Below are 17,483 nucleotides of genomic sequence, written 5' to 3'. Positions count from 1 at the left end.
TAATACCATTTAAGACCTTTTTTAAAAAAAAAAGTTAACCGTACCCACATCCCTAGTTTGAATAGTGCTGGATTTAAAGAACTTGTTAAAGGATTCTGTTCATGATGTAAAATGGTTAAGCATCCAAAGAACAGTACAGCACAAGAACAGGCCATTCGGCCCTCTAAGCCTGCGCCGACCTTGATGCCTGCCTAAACTAACACCTTCTGCACTTCCAGGACCCATATCCCTCTATTCCCATCCTATTCATATATTCGTCAAGATGCCTCTTCAATGTCGTTATCATACCTGCTTCCACCACCTCCCCCGGCAGCAAGTTCCAGGCACTCGCCACCCTCTGTGTAGAGAACTTGCCTCACATATCCCCTCTAAACTTTGCCCCTCGCACCTTAAACCTATGTCCCCTAGTAACTAACTCTTCCACCCTGGGAAAAAGCTTCTGACTATCCCCTCTGTCCATGCCACTCATAACTTTGTAAACCTCTATCATGTCACCCCTCCACCTCCGTCGTTCCAGTGAAAACAATCTGACTTTATCCAACCTCTCCTCATAGCTAATGCCCTCCAGACCAGGCAACATCCTGGTAAACCTCTTCTGTACCCTCTCCAAAGCTCCCACGTCCTTCTGGTAGTGTGACGACCAGAATTGCACGCAATATTCTAAGTGTGGCCTAACTAACAGCTGCAGCATGACTTGTCAATTTTTATACTCTATGCCCCGACCGATTAAAGGCAAGCATGCCATATGCCTTCTTGACTACCTTATCCACCTGTGTTGCCACTTTCAATGACCTGTATGCCCAGATCTCTCTGCCTGTCAATACTCCTAAGGGTTTTGCCATTTACTGTCTACTTCCCACCTGCATTAGACCTTCCAAAATGCATTACTTCACATTTGTCCAGATTAAACTCCATCTGCCATTTCTCCGCCCAAGTCTCCAACCGATCTATATCCTGTTGTATCCTGACAATCCTCATCACTATCCGCAGCTCCACCAACCTTTGTCGTCCGCAAACTTACTAATCAGACCAGCTAAGTTAGTTCTGATGGCAGGGGAAAGGGTGGGGGTGTGGGACTAGCTAAATATGCCCTTGCAGAAAGCCAGCAAGGACTTGACAAACCAAATGACACCTTCCTGTGCTGTAACCATTCGATGATTCTGCGGCATCCACTAAATCTGCTTTGTGGAGACTGTTTCCATTTCAGTTTGTTACCCTGTGCACATGAATAACTTGGATTCAGCGAGACGGCTTTTAACTTATTTTATAAAATTTTTTTTTTTTTGGGCAGGATATGGAGCAGGTTATGAAGAAATCATAATTCAAGGCAACCTTGATGAACTGAAGTTTGTGGCATTTTATGTCAAGTAAGTTTTTTTTTTTTTTGATTTGAACATCTTTTAAAGAGGAAAAACAATTAGCTTCTAAATTTTGAAGAAGCTGAAATTGAAATTTGTTTGCTAACTAACTTTTGTTTTCATTTTTAGAAATAATGAGGTGGTTGCAGTTTCCAGTCTGAACTATGACCCTGTGGTTGCCCAGGTAGCTGAAGTTCTAGCCTCAGGAAAGACCATATCGAAGAATGAAGCTCAGTATGTTTTTAATAATCTTTGTTTAATGTGAGACATTGATACTTGCCATGTTCTACACCGAGCTTTGCAGTCTTCCTGAATTTAACAAAACAAAGGCCATAACATTTGTCCCTGATTATTAAAACTTGACAAAGTAGGCCACAATTCTCCAAGTTAACCTTTAAAACTAGAGTAAGTATACTGTGAAATATTTATCATTAATGCAGCATTAGTACTAAATTTGTTAGAATATTTTGATATCCAATCACCATGTTGGTGGATTGTGAAAATTGTGCAATTTGAATTTCGCAGCCCAAGGATACACTAAAAATGACACACATGCACAGGCTAACATGGTTTACTCCATGGGTTTTAAAGATTGGTTTAAAAAAAAATTGGGCTGGATTTTTGGGTCCTGACTGAGGCAGGCAGGTGGTGATAATACCAGTGCCGGTCGGCCTGCCGGTTTCCTGTCGTCCCCGCCTCTGGCAAGTTTCATCAGGGCAGGGAGAGGCTGGCCCTGAGAAACTGCCCAATCCGTTAATAGTTAATGCAGTTAAGGTCGTTTTGAAGAGCAGCATGTTCGGATTTTGGTGGGGCCACACAGGCTACACGCTGGGTGAGGGATAGACTAGGTACATGGAGACAACAACACAGCAGGGAGCCAATCATGGCAGCCCCAGGGAATTAAGTGGATGTGTAAAAGGGAGAATGGCACAGAGGGGTACTCAGCCATCGGCACACAAGTGTCGTCGGGTCAGCACAGATTGTGGGAAGAGTGTTGACTGCACACTGACAGTGCAGTTGGTAGTCACCCTGCTGGTGTTGTGGTGACATAGGGGGCAAGACTTCCAGGCATAATTGGGAGGCCAGCTGAGTATGGGAAGGCAACAGCTGGCAATGGGAATAGGACACTCAGATTTTGGGTCCATTGGTGATGAGGAGCAACGTACTCTGCAGGGTGGGCAGAGCCCCAGGTGTCAGGAGGGCAGAGGAGAGGGATGAAGGGCACAGAGGCTGTGCCCTCAGCATAGGATCTACGACCAGTGATGGAGCTACCTGGTCATGTGGAAGCACCAGTGCTACAGGAGACTGACCTTTTCCAGGCAGATAGTCAGAGATTTGTGTCCTCCTCATGGAAGACCTCACACCACTACTCTCCATGCCTTGCCAGTAGCAATTAAAGTCACTGTGGCCTTGAACGTCTTTGCCTCTGGCTCTTTTTCAAAGATCAGCTGCGGATCTTGGTGGCATCTTGCAAACGGCTGCACACTACTACATCTCACAGGTTACTAATGCCATATTTGTCAGAGCTGAGCAGTACATTCAATTCCAGAAAGATGGGGCCTTGCAGGCACAAAGGGCCACTGGTTTCGCCTCCATTGCTGAATTCCTCCAGGTCCGGGGGATCATTGATCGCACCCATGTGTTCATCATGGCACCCAGTGACTGCAGCTCCTTCAACAGGAAGGGATTCCATTCCCTCAACTTTCAGCTGGCCTGTGACCACAAAAGCAGCTTGCTGCATGTGTTATGAAAGTGCTTTTGCTTTTTTTTTGTAAAATATTTTGAGGATTCATATTTAAATTGTGGAAATTGATTGATTCATTTTTGGAAGGTTGAAGATTTCATAGATGCTGGACTTTTTTTTTTGTTGAAAAGACTCCATGGACTTTTTTTTTTTTTTTACGAGAGTCAGAGAGGTCTTCTTTGAAAACATTTACTGCAAGTCACACTCCTTAAGCTCAAACAGAAACCTTGGTGACCTGGGGAAGATGTTTACAGAGAAGTGACGGGTCAGGAGGTTCTGACTGGCCTTGTGGTTTTGCTTCTGAGATATTACAGAAAGGGTGTAATTGCACTGGAGAGAGTACAGAAGAGACTTGAGGATGTTACCAGGACTGGAAAAATGGAGCTGAGAGGAAAGATTGGATAGGCTGGGGTTGTTTTCCGTTGAGGGGAGATCTATTTGAAATGTACAAAATGTCTGGATAGTGGAGGTGAAGGGTCTATTCACCTTCACGGAGAGGTCAATGACTAGGGAGCATAGATTTAAAGTGATTGGTAGAAAGATTAGAGGAACGATGAGGAAAACTTTTTCACCCAGAGGGCGATGATGGTCTGGAACTCATTGTCTGAAAGGGTAGTTGAGGCAGAAACCCTCAACGCATTCAAAAGGAGTCTGGATATGCACCTCAAGTGCAGTAATCTGCAGGGCTACTGACCAAATGCTGGAAGTTGGGATTAGAATGGGTGGATCATTTTTCAGCTGGCGTAGACACAATGGCCTCTTTCTATGCCTTAAACTTTCTATATGATTCTATATTTTTGTTCTGTTGGGCTGTGGACTGTTTGAAAGTATTTGAGCCTACCAAAGTGCTGCCACCATCAGCCCATCCTTCCATCTCTTTGAGAAGCCCTGATGCATAAGAAATGGAGAAACTGAAGTAGCATTTCTCCTGATACACTCCTGGAAGGACTGCCGGATAAATCCTCTGCCCCCTGAAAAGAACTGCTACAGAAAAGATCCCAGTGACTGGTCTCCGTATACCCAGATGCCAGACCAAAAGGGACAATTGACATCCTTCCATTTTTTTTTTTCAAGAATTAACAAGTATTTGCCAAAGTATTCTTCAGCCTTTTCTTTTCTTTTGTAAAAGAGCTCTGTAGAGAAAATCTCTTTTTCAGTTAATGTGTGTCTGAGAGGGGCTAAGGTAAAAAGGGAACTTTCATATATTTCAATCTGTGTTAATACTTTGCTTAATTATTGGTTGAGTCTTGTTTCATATTTTGTTTATAGAAACCTGGTTGGTGTATTTTATTCCGGGATAAAGAGTAGAGTATATGATTGAACATACCAGTAACTGGGTAAACATTTAAAATATATGTTGTGACCTGTGGAGGAATGGAACTAAAAAAGACACTGCACTCCTCCTGCTTCGGTCATAACATATAATTGGGGGCTTTGTGCGGGGTAACTCTAAGCCAATGACGTGCAATTGTAGTGGGGTAATAATAATTGAAAAGAGGAAAAGGGCAAACCAGGATTCTTTTACATTAGAGTAAAGTTTACATTACCGGAATGTTATCAGTTGCTCTGGCCATTCTGGGGAAGGAGGATTTGTCCCTGAGTGATTTGAAAATCTTAACTAAGATTAAGTTAATAGCATTGGCAGCAAAATTAGGATTAGAGTTAAAACCAGAAGCTAAGAAAGCAGACATAATTGAAGTAATAGCATAGCATTTGCAATTGGAAGAAGGTGGCGGCAATTCAGAGTGTAGTTCAGTTGAATTAGCTAGGATTGTTACAGATGAATGAGCTTGAAGAAAAATAAATGGAAATGAGAAAACTTGAGCTTGAAAGAGACTTGACAATGAAGAAACGTGAAAGAGAAAAGGGTTGTTTAAAAAAGAGAAGGAAGGCAATTGGAATTAAAGCTGGAACTAGGACAAAGGGGTGGCCTTGACTCCAGTGAAAATTTTGGTGAGGCAAGAACTGACCCCAGTCCAGGACCCAGTGGAGAGCTGTTTAAATTTGTGCAAGCCCTCCTGAAGTTTGAGGAAAGGGACTTAAAGGCATTTTTCATTTCTTTTGGAAAAAATAGCGAAATGAAGTGGTTGAAGGAAAGCTGGATGCTGCTGATGGGCAGAGCTTATGAAGTTTATGCTATGCTTTCTGAGGAGGCTTCTGCAGATTGAGATGGCACAAAAGGCTATTGTCGCTGCTTGGCTTGGTTCTTGAAGCTTACAAACAGAAATTTCAGAAACTCTGAAGACAGCCTGGGCAGACTTTTATAGAATTTGAGAGCATATAGCAAATTAAGTGCCCGCATCCAAAGATCAAAGTTAAAGTAGAGACCATGTATGAGAACCTTTTTTAGGGAAATAATTCTCCATTAGTAAGAACCGCTGTAAAGGACCAGAAAGTTTCAACAGCCAGAAGCAGCTGAGATTGCTGCTTTTGAGCTTGTGTATGAGCTTGTCCATCACCCCCCACAAACCAGAGAAGGATAGAATGTGAAGGGTGAAAAGAAGGCAAGTAGCCGGGGACAAGGGACAGCTGGGAACGCCCCGGGATCATCTCGGGCCAGAAAGGAAGATGCTGAAGGTGGAGATGAGGTCCTTAAGCCTAAATGTTATCATTGCCACAAGGTGGGACATCTTCGTGCAGAATGCTGGAAGTTGCAGGGTAAACCGTGGGACTCATTGGGGTGTGCAAGAGAAAGGGACCCTGACCGATGGTATGACCAATCAGGCTGCAGCAGTGAGGCCAAGTACAAAAACCATTGTGTAGGGGTCATGATTAAGATGGCTCTAAGTTTTTTTTTTTTATAGGCAATTCTTATCAAAAGGAAAAGTGTACACAGTGGCGCAGTGGTTAGCACCGCAGCCTCACAGCTCCAGGGACCTGGGTTCAATTCTGGGTACTGCCTGTGTGAAGTTTGCAAGTTCTCCGTGTCCGTGTGGGTTTTTGCTGGGTGCTCCGGTTTCCTCCCACAGCCAAAGACTTGCAGGTGATGGGTAAACTGGCTATTGTAAATTGTTTACAGAGAAATGACATGTCCAGATATGAGGGTCAGGAGGTTCTGACTGGCTGTTTGTGGTTTTGCTTCCGAGATATTGTTTTGGTTTAGTCGGGGTGTGGACTGTGTTTGAAAGCAATTGGAGATGAGCTTGCCAGAGAGCATCAATGCAGGTGCAGCTTCCATCACTGGGCCCTGCTGCATAAATGCTTCCTCAGAGTGGCCAAGGAGGCTGCGGATGATGATGGAGCCCCATGAGGGCTGGCGCACTCATCCTCCCTCCTTGGTGACATCCTCAGCCCTTGGCTGGTGTTCTGGATACTGGAGGGCATCACCAGCTGGGTACAATTGGCATTCCCTCCAAACATTTCTGTTCCATAAGCACCACTGACTGATCCAAGCTACGTAGTGTGGTATGCATTCTGTGAACGTCACTGCGCAGTTCCTGCATGCACTCCATGTCTTGCTGCATATGGCTCTCCATGAAGTTGGACAGCCTCTCTGTGGAGGAGCTCATGCACTCAAAGCCCTGAGTCATGGTGGTGCACCTGAGCTGAATGGATTCCTCCATTCTCAGTCCATGACCTACACTGCCTCGTTGAACTCTGATGTGGGAGCACATCTGTTGCTCCTTTCCTGAGGCCCTGCATCTGTGCCCGCCTGAGCAGAGCTGTGTCTGGACTCTATATATTCCGAGGGGAACTGACCACAGCTGCCTTTGCTTCTGCGTCTGTCACCTCTTCTTTTACGCTAGTTCTGTGCTCATCACCCAGTGCCACCCTATCTTTGCGTGTATGAGGACCCACCGAGGTGGCTATCTGTTGGCTTGTAAGGTGTGATGGTACTTGCTCTGGCAGCACTTGGCTGGGTGATGGCACAGGGATTGGTCTTTGTGTCGCAATGTCAGAACCTGCAAGAGGCACAAGAAGAGTTCATGAATTAAGTTTTTAAAAACCGAAACCTCCTTTCAGTGCTGAGGCTTCCCAGTGCAGCTGAGTCTTCAGCATGCTGTCGGATGGGTAGAGTGCAATGCACCTCTTAATCTACGCATTCCAATTTCTATTCACCTCTCTGCACCAGGGATGCCCATCTCTCCTTCCCTGACTTGTGATCAGCGATGCTAGTGATCTCCAGTGCTCCCTTTTCCACAGTGGTGGCAATATGAAGGATGGAGACTCCTGTGTGGACCCTTTCGCTGGCATTGTGAGCCCTTTTCTCTTGCAGGGACAAAGAGATGAGGCACTCTTGGCCTCTATAGCCAGTAGCTCCTATTCATTTAGAAGCTGTGTATCAATGCTGGCAGGTCCTCAGCAGCATGCTCCCTCCTGTTTCCCAACCCCAGAAGGAAAATCCAGTTTATTGTCTCGCTCTCGCTCCCACCCATTGTGCTTTTAAATTCTACTGTTAAAATTCTGTTCATGTGCTTTATGCATGCAGCTATACACAACTTGGCTAGCTTTTCTGCTCTGGGCAAAAAAGAAATCTAGCCCAGGGAGAGCCTAAAGGGCACGTTTTATCTTGTGTATACCTTCAACCTCAACTGGTAGTATTTAAAAAAAAAAAAAAAAAATTTGAACAAAATAATTGAACCAACTCTTGTACTTTTTTTTTTAATACTTGAATACCTTTTACTTGGTTTTTGATACATCTCCATCTCACCAAGCACCACTTTCTCAGTCAAAATGTACACTATTTTAAAGTTGACTGGAAATCTTCAAATATAGTTTCTGTGAAAGTAAACTATGTTGGAGTCAGGAAGGTGACAGAGTTGATTAAGTCAGTGTAGTCCATTCTGAATACCTGATCAGTCAGGTATTTATATGCAAGGAAGTAGGAAATATCCAACTACTTTTCTATCCACATCCTATAGTATTTAATCCATGGAAGTGGTTAAATTTTGGGCTAATTCCATGGAGTATAGTTTCAAAAAACTACTAAAATTAGACTAAATCTAAATTTAGTTTCAGCTGTGTTTTTGAAAATGTTCCGTTAACTATCTAAGCTTGTAAAAGATTTTGGTAAATGATATTTCATTCTATAATAGTGAAATGCTACTTTTGTGGAAAATAGAATAATGCACGAAACTGGAATTGATGGTTTAGATGTTTTCTTAGAATTTGATCAATGGAAGTTTTATGAAAGTAAATTCACCAATTCCATGCTCTTGGCAGAGGATGATACTTGACCCAAACTCCGTCAATCAGTGCAACAGTGTTGCTGCCCAGTCTCCAGTTTATGCGTCCTCTGACCACCGCTCGCCGTGGCAGCACAGGATTGGGCTGTTCAACCTTTAAAATTTTCAGACTATTTTGCTGTAGCACAAAAAGCATCAAAATATTGATCTGTAGGATGGACAATAACATTATTTTGCTAAATGTTAACTTTGGGTTATTTTATTAACCCCATCGTGTGTTACATGAGCTCTATTGTCCTTCTGTTTTACACGCTACCTTAAGTTCCTGCAGCACGTGCATTCCATGGTGGCTGCAAGGTTGAACAGGCACCCTGGGGCAAGCATTGCTCTGGGAAGTAGAGAGATGGTTGGGCAAAGCACATAGTAGAATATCAGGCAGAGAGGATTGGACTCCGGCAACAGAGCTCACCTGATTCTCCACTCATCTGAACGAATGGGCAGAAAATCACTTTGTTATAGACATGCTGTCCTTCCAGCTCAATTTAGTTGTTGCACTCTGCCCATGAGAAGCTTCTTTGTCTAAGCACAAGAGGAGGAAAGTCTGCCTTCCCTACTTCTAAACCTCCCTTGGTACGACTCTGTTCTCTTGTTCCAGCTGGTGTAGAGATGCTTGTCTGTGTCCTGGGGTGAAGATTTTGCAGGGGGTTCTTTGCCCTTTTTTGAAAGCACCTATCTTCCATTTGCTAGCTTCTCTATGTTGGAACTGCGATTGATGTCATTTTTGTATACAAATTTGTATGCAAGAAATCAATGTGCTAGCCCATCCTGAATCTTGTTTGTATTCTTGATAATGCAGTGCAAGGTGTATTTGACTGAAGTACTTGTCTATCTTTTAACAGGGCTGAGGATATGCCATGGATTAAAAACCTCTGATGTGCTTATCTGTGCTTCAAGTGAACTTTTAGAATCCTGTTCCTAAGGGAGTCTCCCAACACTTGACTGATCTTCCTCTTATATTTCATTAAGTTTTTGTTATGAAACATTGTATATTCGTCTAGAGAATACAAGAAATGATTTCTATGACCTGATATTCCAATATAACTAGTTTTGCCCAAAGTTTAATTTTTACTCTGTTGAATAAACTGAAATTTATAAATTGGTATAACAAATGCAATGAATAGTATTTTCAAAGGTATCTTCTGATTTTTCTACTTTTATTTCTATAATTGGTAAATGGTCATGGAATAACTGGGAATTTGAATGTATAACTAATCCTTTGGTCAGCCACACATTAATGTAATGAATACATTATAATCTGATATGCCAATGAACTGAGCAGGGATTGGTCGAGCAAGCCTTCGTTCTGTTTTGATGTCAGAAAAATGCTCTCCAACATGCAGCTTATGTATGGTGTAAATTGATGCACTCAAGTCTTAAGACATAAACTGATCTGTTGTGTTAGTCTCTCTCTACACATTATTTTCAGCATTTAAAAATTTTATTCAGAAACGAAGAACCATCTACAAATGAGGAATCCACAAAATGAGCACATTTCTCTAAATTTGACTTTTGGAACATAGACCTATCTCTCAAATACCACCAAAAATGGACAAAAACATCAAGGTGAGGAATTTTGGGCTTTTCTTCTGTTCCAAAAAAAAGTGGTGAAAAGGATTTGAATGCTGTAAATCTGAAATAATATCAGAAAATGGGGGAAATGCATTTTGTCAACAGCTGCAAGAGAAAATGGGCAAGTGCTTGAGGCTTGTACTCATTAAAAATAAAATGCAGAATTTCATCTTTGAAATATTTGCTTTTTTTCAGCCTGATTCATGCCAAGAAAGTACACATTTCAATTAATAGGCCAGCACGCTACAAACCCATTCAGTGACTACTTAGTCTATTGGATGAATCTTGAGTGCATTTAGCTGGAGTAATTCTATTTTTCCTCACGAAAAATAAAACTGTTATATATATTTTTAGTGAAAGCATTTAAATATGATTTGTTTATTCCTCTGGTCGAGATGCAAGTCCCAGATCTGAATGCAGTGCTTGCCACACTGCTGTAATCTGTTTTTGGGAATTCACAATGAAAACAGGGAATCAATGCCAATCCCAAAACAGACCAAATATATGTACAAAGCAGATTGAGTTAACTTTTCCTGTCTTCTCTTCCCTCTCCAGTACTGTCACACTGCTTATGTGAAGCAGGTATCTGTTTTTGGATGTATTGCTCCAACTGATAGAAGAGCATTCCAGTTACAGTCCTCTTTATATTTATATATATTCTTCTTTTCTTTTTCTTTTGGGCCTCCTTATCTCGAGAGACAATGGATACGCGCCTGGAGGTGGTCAGTGGTTTGTGAAGCAGCGCCTGGAGTGGCTATAAAGGCCAATTCTGGAGTGACAGGCTCTTCCACAGGTGCTGCAGAGAAATTTGTTTGTTGGGGCAGTTGCACAGTTGGCTCTCCCCTTGCGCCTCTGTCTTTTTTCCTGCCAACTACTAAGTCTCTTCGACTCGCCACAATTTAGCCCTGTCTTTATGGCTGCCCGCCAGCTCTGGCGAATGCTGGCAACTGACTCCCACGACTTGTGATCAATGTCACACGATTTCATGTCGCGTTTGCAGACGTCTTTATAACGGAGACATGGACGGCCGGTGGGTCTGATACCAGTGGCGAGCTCGCTGTACAATGTGTCTTTGGGGATCCTGCCATCTTCCATGCGGCTCACATGGCCAAGCCATCTCAAGCGCCGCTGACTCAGTAGTGTGTATAAGCTGGGGGTGTTGGCCGCTTCAGTTGTCCTCAGTACCTTGCTCTACGGCAGCGAGGCCTGATATATATATATATATATATATATTAGTAGCTTCTTTATCAAACAAAATTTATCTTTAAAAAATATTTTGTGCATCTAAACCATACTGAAAATACTATTTAAATGAATATTTTAAAAATTTCAAGTGCAAGAAGCAAACTTAAGCTGGTTTATGATTTTTAAATCCAATCTTCATGTTAATTAAACCCTTTTCTGTTTCACTTTCTGAACTTCAATAAACCTAATCAATGCAAAATTATCCTTTTTCTCTGGGCTCTTTTGTAACTTAATTTGAAAACTTAGTGCCCCCTGGTGTTAGCACCTTGTATTTATTGTCATTTATGTTGAGAGGGCCTATTTTTCTCTTTGAATCAATTTTGTTCTACAGTAAGTGCAGTACATTTTCTTGAATAATTATTCACCTGTGAATGCGTTTTCTATTATCATTAGGATTGGAACTCCTATTCTGTCTGTTTATAATGTACCCTTTTTAAAAAAAAATGTAGCTGAGGAATATCCAAGCTTTTAGTCGTCTTATCCACATAGATGCATATATGCGAGACTTGCAGGATAAGTGAACTTTAAATCGGTGTTCATAACGTGCATATATTAAGCTTTGGATGTAAACCGGATTGGGCCATCAATAAGGTAACTTTCCAATGTCAAAGCCCACAAAATTCAAACAGCAAAACCAGGGAAAATACAAGTGGAAGTTGAATGGTGCTCCCTGGACTTTGGGGGCCAGATGGCCAGTGCCTGATGGCTGTAGTTTATACTCTTCTGATGCAGCAAAATTGGAACTTCAATGTGCACTTGTAGATTTGGTCTTAAAAATGGTTGGATATCTTTATTTTTTTTGTGATGTGTAATCAATTAACTTGTATCTTTGTACATTGGTGCTAAAAATAAAATTGCATGATTAATTTAGTTATCCCTGTACAAAATGTATAAGTTCATATAAAGAAGTTGTTTAATATACAGGAGCTGAGCACTTGGGGAAATACTATTTATTCTCCAGTACAAGAGAAATTAAGAGATCCCTAGCAACCCGTGCCGCAGAGAACAGTAGGCCTGATCCAAGTTCTAGGTAGGTCAGTGCGACATGGAACACAGACCTGTTTGGTCAGACTGCAGCTTTTATCCGGCATTGAGTGAACAGCATTTGCAGTGTCGTGGTGGGGTGGAAGGAAAAAATAAGTGAAGAGTTACTACCGAATGATGCCTGGTAGAGGAGAAACTGGTAGCTAAATGGCAGGGCAGTCTTCAAGCAAAAGATGATTAGGGAATAAAAAATATAAAATTTAAAAATAGAATACCTGAGTGAGACTGAACTATAAATTAGCTACTTATGGGGTGGAAAAAAGCATTCAAAAGCTGCCGAGTAAATCATATTCTAACATTGCCATTAACGTAATGAAGATTTTTGCTAGTAACATTTTACTTTGGCAAATATATTTGTAGCCACCAGGAGGCAGCTTTGACCCTGCTTGGTAAAGCTTTTATCCCAGTGGGATGTTTTTCCACCATTGTCATTCAGAAAAACAAGCCAAATTAGATATGGTGGATGTACAGGCTCTTTAGGAAAATGGCATGTCAAAGACTGATTTTAAGGAACAGTTTGATACTGTGATTGGAAGACCTGGTATGTGATGAATGACTTTGAGTTTTATTTATCTTTGGGATGTTTTACAGGCCTTTATTTGAATACTTGCATCACAGGAACAGTACATTTGGCCAACTGATCTATTGCTTATGCTCCACACAAGTCTCCTATTACCCTACTTCATCTCTCCCTATGAGCATATCCTTCTGTTCCTTTCTCCCTCACCTATTTATCTAGCTTCTCCTTAAATGCATCTATGCTATTGACATCAACCACTCCTCATGATAGAGAGTTCCACTTTCTAAATAAAGATGTTACTCCCGAATTCCTTGTTGGATTTATAAATGACTATCTTATATTTATGGTTTCTAGTTTTGGTCTATTCAAACGATAATGAAGCAGTTTTATGGCAAGGATGTTGCAGTGAACTATAAAGTTCATTTGAAAAGTTGTGCAGCTGCTCACCTACTTGCTTACTGCCAGATACATTATATGCCAGTTGTTTCTCAATACCTGAGGAACTGTTCAACCGTGTCGTCAAATACAACTAATCGGTGGAGTAATTGCTGACTGTGCTGGAACTGCCATTAGATGTTTGAACATTCTTCTTTTCTTTCTTTTGGGCCTCCTTATCTCGAGAGACAATGGATACGCGCCTGGAGGTGGTCAGTGGTTTGTGAAGCAGCGCCTGGAGTGGCTATAAAGGCCAATTCTGGAGTGACAGGCTCTTCCACAGGTGCTGCAGAGAAATTTGTTTGTTTGAACATAAACAATGACAAAACCACTCACCAAAGTCAGGGAAAACAAAACATTTACAAACTGCAACAAATTCTACATGGAGCCTGTGCGCAACATCCTTTTCCGATTGCCTTTCAGTCTGACCTTTCTCTTCCTGTTTGAGGTTTTATTAAGAATTAAAGGATCCTTTTTATAAATAAAAAAAAAAAATCCATGTTTTCATTTGGAATATATGAAATAATTTTCAAACTTAATGGTTGAGTGACAGCTATTCTTTGGAAAAAATGTATTATTTACCATGTGTATGTTTCAAATATTCCAGTCTATTCCTTTCCAATTACAATAAAGGTGACATAACTAGCCATTGTATTGAAGATTGTATGCAAATTACACAAATGTAGACAATACCATACATGTGTATGAGGACTTTAATTGTGATCTACAGTCTGAGAGGCAAGTCATTCTTTACCACTGATGAACCTATTCATTTTAACTTTTCACTGGTCTATTAAATTGCTCCTGTTTCCACATTATAGTGGTCCTTGTCTAGCCCCATTACTTAGGAGGGAGACTGGTATCTCATGCTGCCAATTATCTGGACATAGAATTACATAGGGCCATACAGTCCAGTTAGTCTGTGCTGCTGTTTATACTCTGTATAGATCTTTTCCCATTCCATCTACCCCATCTCAGTCTTTCAGCATAACTTTCTATTCCCTTCTCATGCACTCATCTAGTTTCCTTTTGATAGCATCTAAGCTATTTGCCTTAAGCACTTCCTGTGGTAGCAGGTTCCACATTCTGACTAATGAAATTTCTCCTTGTTTCCCAGTTGTATTTATGGCCTCTTGTTTTGGATTGTCTCAAGTAGAAATATTGGCCCCAATATTTAGTGGAGTGGGATTTCCAAGCTGGGGGAGGGAGCGCAGGTGTGGGAGCGGGAGGCAGGAAAGAGTTCTGGTCTCTGAATGTTGTGGAGTTTTAACTCTAGGGGATGTGATTTTTTTTTTTTAAAACAGGCTTGGCTCCCTGTCAGACAGGGAATGCTGCAGCCCTAAGTCTGTGCTGCTCAGGGTAGAGATCATTGGGGGTGGGTTTGGAGGGTTGGGTGAGATTGAGAGGTCAGGGGGAAGAGTGATTGTTGGCAGTGGGTCCAATTGCTGGAGAAGTTATTAAGTCTGCTTTAGGGGTGGGGGGAGCTGAAGTGGGGAAGCACTTGTGGCCCACCATCAGTGCTGGTAAACCACTTAGCTCTTCCCTGCAGTAACTCTCATCTCACTTTAGCAACTGTGTTTCCTGAGGCCCAGGAAACACAGCCGCCCAAGGTTAAGCCTGAAACCCAGATAAAATCTTAGGCTCAAAGCCTCATTAAAATATTTAAATGAATGACCCACCTCCTTGGAGTGGGTTGATTGCCCACTTTCCATCCTGCTGCCAATAATATAGGAAGTGGGTGGGTTCGTGGCAGGTTGGTTTGGGGTTTGAGATTTTCTATATTTTTATATCCCACCTGACTTAAACCCACCCATTTTTGAAGGGTCTAAACTTCCCCTATTCTCTCCACAGATTCCCTGTCCAAACTATTCATAATTTCAAAGACCTCTAACAAATCAGCTTTGAGTCTTCCCTTTTCTAAGGAAAAACGCCCTAACCTATTCAAACTTTCCTGATTTGCTGTAATCTGTCAGTTCTGGTACAATCCTTTTATAAATCCTTTTGCACTTTCTCCAATGCTTCTATGCCCTTTTTACAGTGTGAAGACTAGTATTCTCCGTGTGGCCTGACCAGGGTCCTATACAAGTTTAAAATAACTCCACTAATTTGAATTCTATATTGTAAATAAGTCAAAGTACCTTGTTAGCATTTTTAATTGCTTTGCTGATCTGAGATGCTGCTTTTGATGATTTGTTCACCTGTCACCTTTTGCTCTTCCACCCCCATTCAGTTTCTTATTTTCTAAAGTGTAGATGATCTTTCTCTTTTTCCTACCAAAGTGCATCACCTCAAATTTATCTAAGTTAAATTTCATTGCCCAGTCTGCAAGTTTTCTGATGTCGTCTTGTATTAAATTGCATTCTTCCTCAGTGTTAGCTATACCCACAATTTGGTATCTTCTGCAGGTTAAGACCTACTGTAACCAATGGAAACTTTCCTTCTGCAGTGGCCAGTTTAAAAAAAAACAACTCATTGCAGTATTGTGGCATTAAAGTTGTTACCACTGGGTGAGGAAGGAGTCTCAGGCTCCCCTCTTGCCCCTTTTCTGGTTCAGCAATAAAAGGATTTATCTTTTAAAAGTGATTTTAGTTTACCACCTCTGAGTCTTTGCTCACTGCTCTCATATTGTAGTTGCAAATGAACAAATCAGACAGGTTTTCATAGGTTTAAACAAGAAAGATGTAAGTTTATTCGCCTTACCACTCTAACCCGGTTAAAAATTTGTAAAATACATGATGCAACCACGCTCGCATGCACATGAGATAAAAACACACAAATAGATACAGAGGGGAAGAAATAATTGGGGGATTGAGGAGGGAGTGGGGGGGGGGTGGTGTTGAAGTAGAGCTGACAATAAATGGAATTTAGTTACTGTTCTCGCTGGGGCCCAGTACACAAGTTTAAGCTTACTTCTCTGGTATCAGAAGGCGGAAGAGAGGTTTCAATTGTCGTCGTGGTGGTCGCCTGTAAAGTTCTGTTGTCTTGAGGCTTACGCTGCCACTGTGGGGTCCCTGGGACTTTGCTGGAGAGAGAGGTTCTTTCTTTTTGGAGTTCAGTTGCAGTCTGTTACCTTTCTGTGAGGCACAATTCATACAGTCCCCAGTCTGGCCAGCAGGTAAGTTATGTGACCATCTTTGTGTGAACAAAGTGATTCTTGACAACGCAGCCGGCTGCTGACGCCATCAGACTGCACCAAGCTGCACAAACAGGCTCCTGCTCTTTGCATGTGCACTGCGTTCCGCATTGCCAGGACTAGTTAGGCATGCGCAGATGTCATCGTATAATGCTGGGGGTGGGGAGTGCGGAGAGAGCGGTCAAAGACCTTGGTGACGGCGGGTGCGCTCTCCTCCCACCCCACAGTCCGTGCGCTCTTTCTCCCCCCAACCCCCACTGCTCACACTCTTTCCCCCACTCCCCCCACTCGCGCTCTCCAGCCATTGTGTGCTGCCATGGGTTTACGTTGCCTTTGTGTGATTATTTGAGCAGCGCCATCTTTAGTCCTGGCAGCTGCCTCAACGTCACAGACTCTGTCATTTTAGTGGCACAGGCCGGAATTTTACAGTGGGTGGACGGGAGCTGGACTCCGTAAATGTCGGTGCTGATTCTGCTTCCGCTCAGCCTGGGGATCCATCCCATATTTTACGGATACCCAGCCTTTAATTGGCCCGAGGCGGGACTTCCACCCACTTGAGGGAGGAGGTCCCGCCTCAGTGAGCTGCCGGTGAATCAGCGCCACCGGGAGCGGTGGCCACTGCTGGGACTGCAGCCTAGCCGACCGAGGAGGATACCAAGGAGCCGGGACTGAAGGCAAGTTTGGGTTGCCTCACCAGGGTAATTGGTCATGCCCTGGTGAGGCTCGGGTGGTCATTTGGGGGGAGGGGGCGTCTTGGATGCCGGGGTTGGGAGGCGGGGGCGGCCCTCAATCGGGCACAGTAGAGGCAAGCAAGGACCCTTAAGTGGCCACTTAAGGGTCTTGATTGGCCTCGGGTGGGCGGGCCCATTCTCATCTTCCGCCCCCGCCCCCCCCCCCCCCCCACCGGACCTCCGTAAACTTGGTCGGAGGTGGAATCGAGCCTGCCGCTCAATTTAACGCAGCCCCCACGCCACCACCCGACCTGCTGGGGCGGCGTAAAATTCTGGCCACAGGCTGCATTTGTGCCAGTGCAGTGCGACCTAGTGGTTGCGTGGTCAGCAAATGCAGTCTTGTATGAAACTGCAGCTTCTGTGAGGGTTGTTGATTTCAAAGCTCTCCAGACACATGCGGTGGGATGTGGAGGTCTGGATCTTACACAGACAAGGAATGTTGATTATCATGATTGCCCAGACCAATCTTGTTAATTGAATCAGTGAGCACCCCCATAGTCTCTCAGCTTCCAACCTCA

At 42.9% G+C, this 17,483-nt stretch overlaps 1 protein-coding gene across 1 annotated transcript in view; it reads left to right on the top strand.

Annotated features, from left to right (window-relative positions):
* LOC137346502 (apoptosis-inducing factor 3-like) overlaps positions 1-10,594 on the top strand; it is a 65,101-nt gene extending 54,507 nt beyond the window's left edge. The window contains exons 17-19 of the mRNA XM_068009970.1: positions 1,292-1,367; positions 1,488-1,592; positions 9,128-10,594. Of these exons, the coding sequence (XP_067866071.1) occupies positions 1,292-1,367; positions 1,488-1,592; positions 9,128-9,161 (215 nt within the window). The 3' untranslated portion in view covers positions 9,162-10,594. The remainder of the gene's footprint in view (positions 1-1,291; positions 1,368-1,487; positions 1,593-9,127) is intronic.
* Positions 10,595-17,483: the final 6,889 nt, after the last annotated feature.

This window comes from Heterodontus francisci, chromosome 30 (genome assembly GCF_036365525.1).
Source record: "Heterodontus francisci isolate sHetFra1 chromosome 30, sHetFra1.hap1, whole genome shotgun sequence".
NCBI lineage: Eukaryota > Metazoa > Chordata > Chondrichthyes > Heterodontiformes > Heterodontidae > Heterodontus > Heterodontus francisci.
Note: the sequence above shows the minus strand (reverse complement) of the source record. Positions and strands in the feature narration are given on the sequence as shown.